At 39.3% G+C, this 9,145-nt stretch overlaps 1 protein-coding gene across 1 annotated transcript; it reads right to left on the reverse strand.

Annotated features, from left to right (window-relative positions):
* Window positions 1-4,016: 4,016 nt before the first annotated feature.
* On the reverse strand, window positions 4,017-8,227 carry LOC137193576 (E3 ubiquitin-protein ligase TRIM39-like). Its single transcript, XM_067604799.1, has 2 exons — window positions 8,086-8,227; window positions 4,017-7,740 (listed from the first exon to the last, which is right to left on the reverse strand). Exon 2 carries the CDS (start codon window positions 7,729-7,731, stop codon window positions 6,085-6,087), a length of 1,647 nt encoding a protein of 548 aa, XP_067460900.1. The 5' UTR covers window positions 7,732-7,740; window positions 8,086-8,227; the 3' UTR covers window positions 4,017-6,084.
* Window positions 8,228-9,145: the final 918 nt, after the last annotated feature.

Below are 9,145 nucleotides of genomic sequence, written 5' to 3' on the forward strand. Positions count from 1 at the left end.
GGGAGAGAGATTGTCAACATGAGATAATAATAGCTAGATAGATAGACAGACAGATAGATTTGTGTTAATGCATCTGTATGGTCACATGGTTCATAAGGTTTGTCCAACTGTTGGCTCTCCTCCTCATAAACCATTTAGATTAGTGTTTCTATTACACCCTGTATGTCTCCCTCTAGTGACCATAAGATAGTACAACAACAACTACTACTACTGCTACTAGACCAGTGGGACACAGACATTGCTATAGTGTATATACGCACCCTAATACCAGTTTTAATTGTATTTCTGTAAATGGCAGTGAAGCTAAACCAATAGCTATAAAATAAGCGTGCATAATATTTACACACGCTTTAAATGCCTGAAAAATACATTTTGATGTGAAAAAAGTGAAAAATATACTTGTAGCTGAAGATATGCATCCCTGTATATATACAGAATACATTCCATAACATCATTACAACTGTTTCTATTTTAGTATGTGCGTGTAAATGATCATGGAGAATTGGAGAACACAGAACAGAGCTTTTACCTCCTGAAGTGAAGAGGAATAATCTGCCGTGTCTGTCAAAACACTACATCCTCTCAAATACACAGCTTACAAGACAGGCTGTACAGCACAGTTTAAGAATGACTTTATTTTGTAAAGCCATTAAAGCCATGACATTACTAAATATGATAATGTAATGTAAAAATGTGTAAGTTAGTTAGTTAGTTAGTTAGTTAGTTAGTTAGTTAGTTAGTTAGTTAGTTTAGTTTCTAACTGGCAGATAAACATCATTAGGATTCCTGCATCCATCCCAAATTAAAAAATAAGCATTGTTAGCATGTTAATTGGAGACTGTTTTTGTTTAATTGCATCTACACAAATCCTCTCTGGACAGCCTCCAGCAATATACTGTATGACAGGGTGACATGTTAAGCTGAGGGAGAGGGGGAGCTGAATTTAAGGCCAAATTATTTGCCATATTGATGTCTGTCTAGAAATTCTGACCCTGAGCTGCATGCTTTTATACAAATAGATGCGAGTAATTGAATTAATCAGTGGAAAGGGATTTATTATCTGGCTGACATTCTGAGGATTTGAAGGCTGACATATGGGTGGTTTGTTTATCAGCACTACTGGAGACGACAATGATAAGCATCAGATAAAAAATAAATAAAGCTACATATAAGTATTTTCTGTAAACTGTTTGCTAAAGACATGATGTGATTTTAATTTGTAAAGTTTCTATTGGTAGGATATTAAAGAAGGCAATGACTGCAGTGGCTGAAAGTAATACAGAACCTTTGCCAGATATTGCCAATGTACAACTTGGTGCCAATACTGTATGGCAAAGGGAGTGTCAGAGCTTTCTGCAGATGCAATGGAGCAGTTAGAACAGGACATGGCAAGGTGCAAGTGGTTTTCAATCCAGTGTGATAAATCTGTGGACTAAATAGATACCACCCAGCTGGCTGTTTTTGTTCAGATGGTGTTTGAGGACTTTTCCACCAAAGAGGAGTTTTTGGATTGATTGCCCACAGCAAGCAGAACTGGACTTTCATAAATTTCTAAACTATCACTGCATCATACATCAGCAGGTTATATATGCAAAGGTTATGGGATGATCATGTCCTGACAACTGTTAAAGAGAAGCCGTACAACACAGGAGCTTGAAACTGTTCTTTGTGGAATGTTCTGATGGGTACAGTGATCTCCTCCTAACAGCGGTAAGGCGGCTGAGCAGGTGTAAGATACTACAGGGCATTCTTTCCTTGCTGAATGCAATCAACACTTTCATGCAAGGAAGGAGGACACTACTCTGTTTAATTACAGTTTTAGTTTCTTTAAAATCGTTTTGTTCAGTCATGGAGTAAGAGGTCAAATCAAAGGGGTATTAATTGCTGAAAGTATGGAAACCTGATCACTGTACTCTCAAAAATGTTTAAGAATATTTGTTAAATATTCCACCACACCTCATTTTAAGACCAACACGCCCATGTGTGCTCTGATGGGCACAAGTGCATTTGCTAATTTAACAACGTGGGCGCTGGATGGGAAAATGACAACTGCGTCGGTCTTATACTAACAAAGACACTTGCGCTGTGCTTGGCACTGCTTTGCGCCAGGCGTAAGATAGGGCCCTTTGACTGTTTTGATATAATGTGTGAATAAATGTAAATAGTAATGTAAGACATGATTATCCCTCAGCCTTTCATTTTCTTAAATGAACTTTCAGAGGAAAAAAGACTGGAGACTCCTGCTTTAGATTGTAGTCTATAGCCACACCTACAAAGCTGGTGAAAACATAAAGCAGAAGCATATGTCAAAACACCCTTTAATCATACACTAGGACTGAAGACAGTCTTTGAAGTGCACAATATGCAGGCAAAACAGTATAGCTGCAATTTTACTGACAAGATTTAAAGTTCAGTTTGAGTTCATGAAAACTGCAATTAACTGTTTTTTCTTTAATTTAGTTTAAAATCTTAAAATTAGCTATATTCACAAAATGTCCTTGTCTTAACCAGCCTCAATAATATCAAATATCTCAGACTCACAGATTTACCCCATCACTATCAGTGGCCATGCTCCTGCGTCACTAATATTGAATAGAAACGGCTCATACAAATCCATCACCAGATGGCGCTTTACCACATCTCACATCAGTTTGACAGTTTTTGACAGTGATTCTCTGAAAACATCACCAGCTCTCCTTTGAAAAACAGGAAAGGCAGAACTAAAATAATCTCATTTCTGGTTCACAAAAATAGAAAAGAGACGGAACAAGAAGACAATTTTGAAACAGAAAAAGTACAGGACATTTTAGGAATCCATCTTAGGAAATGCTAAATGAACTAAGTAAATACAAATTCCAACTAAATGAAATAATAAATAAGAAAAACCCAATTCCTGATACACAGGCTTCCACACAAATAGTTTGAATATAGTAATAAATAAAGTAAATACCAGGCAAATGAAATTGAACGAAATCCAGAAAAAAAGCAATGATGCTAGTTATTAAAGCCTGCAAGCAAGCCTACACACTTCCTCGGGTGTGCCCTTAATGCTGTGAATCTCTGGTTGGTCAGCAGAAATTCTTCGGCTGACTGGTCACTGACAACATTGGTATATATGGCCCTTGATGCTATGCACCAGAAAACAACCCCTCAAACCTTGACTTTTACTCTTCCTCAGTTCATCTTTCACCACCGGTCCTGGAGTGACTCATGATCTGTTGACAGTGGTTTTCCCTTGTCTTCAACAAATCACACAACTGTCTACCACTTTCTTGGCAAGTCCCCAGCCTTTAATCACCCAAGCCCTTTTCCTCATCATCAGATCATGATAATCAGACTGAATTGCCATTTTGTTTCACTATTTTAGTTGTTGAAGAAAACTAACCCCGGGATTCCACCGCGCCGCGGTCCGGCTCCAGCTCGGTTTTGTTCCGTCCTCTACACAGCGCCCTATTCCACCGGGAGCGTGTCAGAAGCGGAGCGTCTTCACTGTGGGGAAGCGTTCCGCCGATTAAAGTCAGTTGCACTCCTACTACAGTAATTACAGCAGCCTTGTCAAAGCTGATAAAGTGCCTTAAGGCTACCGTAATTACTGCAGTAGCAGGGCAACTAAACTGCTCAATTTTGTTAACTTGCTCAGCTTTCGTTGATTTGGTCATTTTCCTTGATTTTTGTGTTTCTACTATGGTTAAGTAGGCTACTTAGTTAAATGGTTTCTTTATTCGTCTGTTTTAATTGCGTTTATTGTTGATACCAGGAGTCTGCACGGGGTGTTTTATTTTGAAAATTGACCGGATGCTCAATGCTGTTTCTGTGTCTGACTTCCTGCCCAGCTCTATCTGCTCTGTGCGGCTTGACGCGGCTTCCGTAAAAAAATAGACGAGGCACCTATCTTCAGCGCAGCGGAGCGGAGAGCCGCTTCTGGGACGCTTCTGAAACGCGCCGCGGCGCGCCCAGTGGAATCGGATACATTGACTAGAGTGGCCGCGTCGGAGCCGGAATGCGGCGCACACGCGCCGGGTGGAATTTAGGGGGGGTAGATGTGGGCAGTGATTAAGAGGTCAGGAGAAAAAACTAGTAGAGACCTGGTTCTTTGTTTATATACTGGCTGCAGTATAAAAGAAAGTGTTGATCTGTCTCTACCTCTTGTTGCTGTACCCTCTTGTTTCCCAATCTTAATTTAAAGTTTACAGTTAGAAAATAGAAATCATAGTTCAGAAGGGTTTTGCTTTTTTTTTTTTTTGTTGCAGTTGTTGATGTTATCGTTGTTTGACAATGATTTTGATGATGCAATGACAATGTTTAATTGATTAAAAAAAAAAAACAGAATTATTCTGTTGACACTCATTTATTGTAGCAATTAGTATTAAAAATTTTGCCAGTAAGCATTATTTTTTATATTATATGTTAACATAATAAAGAGTACAAACATACAAAAAGTTGTTAACAAGGAACTTTCAAAAATAGTACCACTGAATAGAATCTGAAGTTCAAAGTGCAACACATACAAATACACATACACATACACACATATCATCACATCACAACATTTGAGTTGCATCAGTGAAATGCCTTTCAAATACACCGAACAGATCATATAGACACAAGTAGACGTCATGGTCAAGTAACCAGGATATGCTTGTCCTGGAAGCCAATGTGATAAAATTGTTGCTTTTCTGGAGTTGACATGTCAAATTACTGCTGGTGTTTGGGTTGAGGGTATGAAAATGACTGGGTGGGGTGACACGCCCTCCTCAGTGTTATTAATAATCTCTTTGGACATAGAAAACTGCAACTCCAACACCCTCCCCATAATATCTCAAAATACTAACAGTATCAAATTGATACTACTTGTTTTGCAATTAATAATTAAAAGTTGCACAAAAAATGTAAGATGGTGATGGCTTGATATGTTAAAAGAATAATCATTGTCACATAGTTATCAAGTTTCTCAAGAAGTGGACTTTTTTTCAAATTCAATTTCCTATTGTTCTAGCCACTCAGAATTGCTCCTCTCTGCCTGAGGCTCCCTGACTAATATCTAGTTTCCAGGTATTTTCCAGTGACTGGGAGGGACCAGTCACTGGTCCTCCTCCTGTTGCCTGACAAGACGTGTCCCGATTCCTCAGCAAGCACACCCAGTCAAGCACCATTCATTTAATTGCAGGACGTAACCATGAATCTACTATGTACCGCTACTGTTGCTGAATAATGAAACAGATGCATACCAGCAAATTTTATCAATCTAACCCTGATTTTAAAAATATATATATATTACTTTAAGCTCACATGTCTGAGTGCCCTTCAAAACTAAACCATTTACATGAGGCCCAAGTTTTACAACTAGATGTGTTGGACAGCTTAACAGCTGCACAGTGCACTGTCCTATCAAAACACAAGTTAATCCCTATCAGTCAATTGTCAGTAAAATTCCTCTGCTCACCGATGCACAGGAGAGAGGAAGACTTCCTCCTACGGTAATCTCTGGTTGTGCACATGGGCGAAGTGGTTTTACATACAACTGAACACAAATACTGAACTTGTATTGTAGTCGAATATGACACATTTTACTGGAGTTCTGCTTTATTTTAAGAATCAGAATAAATGAGGAGGGGAGCCGCTATAGAAGAAAAAAATTGAGCCTCTAGAGATCATTGTTTCTCAAAGCTGATATATCAGTTCTTCTAACTACTAGTTGATTGTGATGAGGAAAATAAAACTGGTACAGAGACAAGGTGAAGACTGAAATAAGAAATAAATCTCAGCTCTCCCAAAAAATAGAGACTAACCCTTCCCCAATGGCTGAATAATGAACCAAACCAGCCATAAAGTGAATATTAGCCTTTACACTCAACATGTGGACAGCAACATGACTCCAGAGGATGTATTTTTATGTAGTCTGTGTCTGTGAATGACTAAGTATTGTTTACACCTTAGCCATAAAAATTTGACAAACTGAAAGTGTATCAAGATTCTGTTGCTTGTTTGTTTTGGAGATGGGCTGCCTTTAATAGTTACATCTCAGTTTATGTCACCTTAATTCTTTGAATTGCATCTCTAAAATGGCAAAATGAATGATCCAATCTAATCAGTGTGATTGACAGGAGAAATGATCAGAGGGGCAGAGTTCATGCCACCATGATGAAGACCAGGACTGAAGAACGGACAGATTTCGTGAGTGAAGGAGCAGTCAGTGAAGGAGTAGAGATGAACTGCAGCATCTACGTCATAAAAGGAGACCAGACCCTCCTCGTAACTCACAAACACCCCAACCCTCTGAGGCCTCGAGTCCAGACTCAGACGGACAACAGGGCTGGTGAGAGTTAAGTACTCATTCCCATTCCTCAAACCCACAGCCCAGTAGCCATTCACTGGGCTCAGTGGGAATATTCCCCTCCTGTCGACTGACCATTTGACCACTCCCAGAGTCCAGTCAGTCTTCCCTGTAACCTGAACCTCATAGTAAAATCTTCCCGAAGCGAAACTCTGCTGTGCTAGGACACTGACATAAAGAGAAAATCTCTCTGAGTTGTCTGGCAGGTCCCTCCTCATGTTGCCACACCACACTTGTTTCCCATCATCAGACAGCATGAGCCAGGGATTAGCTGTGTCAGGTTCAAGAATCACATCCACTGCGTAATGCTGGACCCTCTTCAGCTTGGCCTCATGCAGCAGCTGCCTCTTCTCTGTGCTGAGTGTCTCCTCCAGCTGAGTCACAGCTCTCACCACACTCCCCTCATATGATGGTGGACAGATGCTGGGCTCCGTCCAGGTCTTGTTGAGTAGAGCTGTATTTAGGGATGTGAAGCTCTGGAGGAGGTGAAGGTGGTCTTGAGTGTGTGAGAGCTGCTGCATCTCAGTACTTCTCTTTATCAGTGCAGAAATTTCCTCTTCCAGTTCTTTAATGAAGCCATCGGCGTGTTCCTCAGTTGTTTTCTGCCTGCCTTCAATCATCTCAATGAGTTTGTTCAGGTCTCTCTCCGCATTCTGCATCAGAATTGTGAAAATCCGAATTCCATGTGCTATCTCTCTCTCTGCATCTTCCTTACTGTGCATTTTAAAGCATTTCATCTGCTTGATCTTCAGTTGCCTCTCCTGGATCATGCGCTGGATTTCAGCCTCTGCCTGCTCCAGCTCGACCTTTTTTGCTTCATATTCGTCTTTCAGAGAAACAATGTTGTGTGTCGCATGGTCTAAAACAGTGCAGTGCGAGCACACATATGTCTGATCAGTCTTGCAGAACAGCTCCAGAGGTTTTTTGTGCTTTGTACACACCCTGCCCTCCATGTTCTCCACAGGATCAATCAGCTGATGTTTTTTCAGGGTGTCAGCTGACAGATGAGGATCCAGGTGAATCTCACAATAGGAAGCCAAACACGTCAAGCAGGACTTTAGCGCCTTCAGTTTAGTTCCGGTGCAGACATCACAGGAGACTTCTCCTGGTTTGGCAACTTGTATCTCAGAGTCCATGCTGCCTCTCTTTCCAACTGACTGTCTGAACTCAGCAGCCATCTCAGATATAAAAGTGTTGACAGACAGCTCAGGTCGTGTTTTAAAATTCTTTTTGCACATGGGACACTGGCACTTAACACTGTTAATTTTCCAGTGCTGAGTGATGCAGTTTTTACAGAAGTTGTGTCCACATGGTATAGTGACAGGATTAGTGAACACATCCAGACAGATGCTACACAGGAACTGCTCTTCAGACAACACACAGCTCGTGGCTGACATGGTGACACACTGAGAACAAAAATGAAAGTGAAAGTCAAACCACCAACACAGTACACAATGCTATATATATCACAAATATATGCCAATTGGATTACTGGTATACTAGATAAAATAATTAGATTTTTATGATACACCTCATGGAAATGTATTATATGTATATATATATATATATATATATATATATATATATATATATATATATATATATATATATATATATATATATATATATATATATATATATATATATATACACACACACACATATATATATATATATATATTCATATATTAGTCAGTGCATTTATATGTTAAGGTGGTTATTTAAACCACATTAATGTGCAGTAACTGTACCTGTAGAAGCTGAAGAAAGGTTGAAGGAGAAAAGCCTGATGATCCTGTTGAAGTTTTATTAATCCTTAGACAGAAACTGAGAGAGACTGAGAACAGCCTGTAGCAGCTCCGAGGTTCTTTGACTCACAAACAAGGAAATGTTTTGCTGAGAATCCAACTGCCTCTAAAGTGATACTCCGCCTCCCTGTAACTTGTTTTGTTCCGTCTTCCTGCTTTGTGTTCGTTCTGTGTGGTGCATTACACTGTAAGGCAGGACGCTACACTGACTGGAATGCAGTGTATAGAATAACAGTTTTTCAGAAATTCAAGTGTATTGTTAGAAACAAAAGTTTTGATAGGTGACACATAAACCAAAACGGTGTTCCACTTTGCCAAAACTCTCCATACAATCAACAGAAGAATCACATAATGACATCTAAAAAGAAAACATATCAAATACCTTCTCACTCAAGACAGCAAAAAGACACATAACCTTCTTCTTTATAACCTGGCTGATTGTTATTCAATGCTCATGAAGAAAATGTGTTGGTTTTAAATGTATTTAATGAAATCTAGGTGTGAGACTGAAAGAGAAAGTAATTTCTTTGTGTACGTGACAGAGGGCAGAGGAATTTCAGTCCATAAAAGAGAGGATGGAAAGTACCTGAAAGGCCAAGTTATACGAGACTGAAAATCATTTCCACAAGTAAGTGAACTAATGGAAATTTGCTCTCTTGTTTCAATATTGCCATCAAAATCTGGACATCTGTTGTTCTACTTGCCTCTGCACTCATCCAATCAGAGGAGCAGGGAGACAAAGAAAAGAATTTTAAAAAATATTAGATTTTATTTAACAGACTTCAAATCGACTGCAAGGGAACAATATCACTATGAACTAAGAATATCTACATTTGTCCTTTTTTGAGGTAGAAAAATGATGATTTTTTGTAACTTCTACATACTAAAACTGATAATTATATTTATGCATCTCTAGTTTTTTTCCATCTTTACCTGTGAACAACCTTCATCATCAGCCCATGGGACTTTGCACCTCTGGAATATGGTCTGATTTGTCATTTAT

The sequence above is a fragment of the Thunnus thynnus genome, chromosome 12 (assembly GCF_963924715.1).
Source record: "Thunnus thynnus chromosome 12, fThuThy2.1, whole genome shotgun sequence".
Taxonomy (NCBI): domain Eukaryota; kingdom Metazoa; phylum Chordata; class Actinopteri; order Scombriformes; family Scombridae; genus Thunnus; species Thunnus thynnus.

Excerpts from the sequence above, each read along its gene's own strand:
- LOC137193576 (XM_067604799.1), bottom strand. The coding sequence starts at position 7,731 with ATGTCAGCCACGAGCTGTGTGTTGTCTGAAGAGCAGTTCCTGTGTAGC.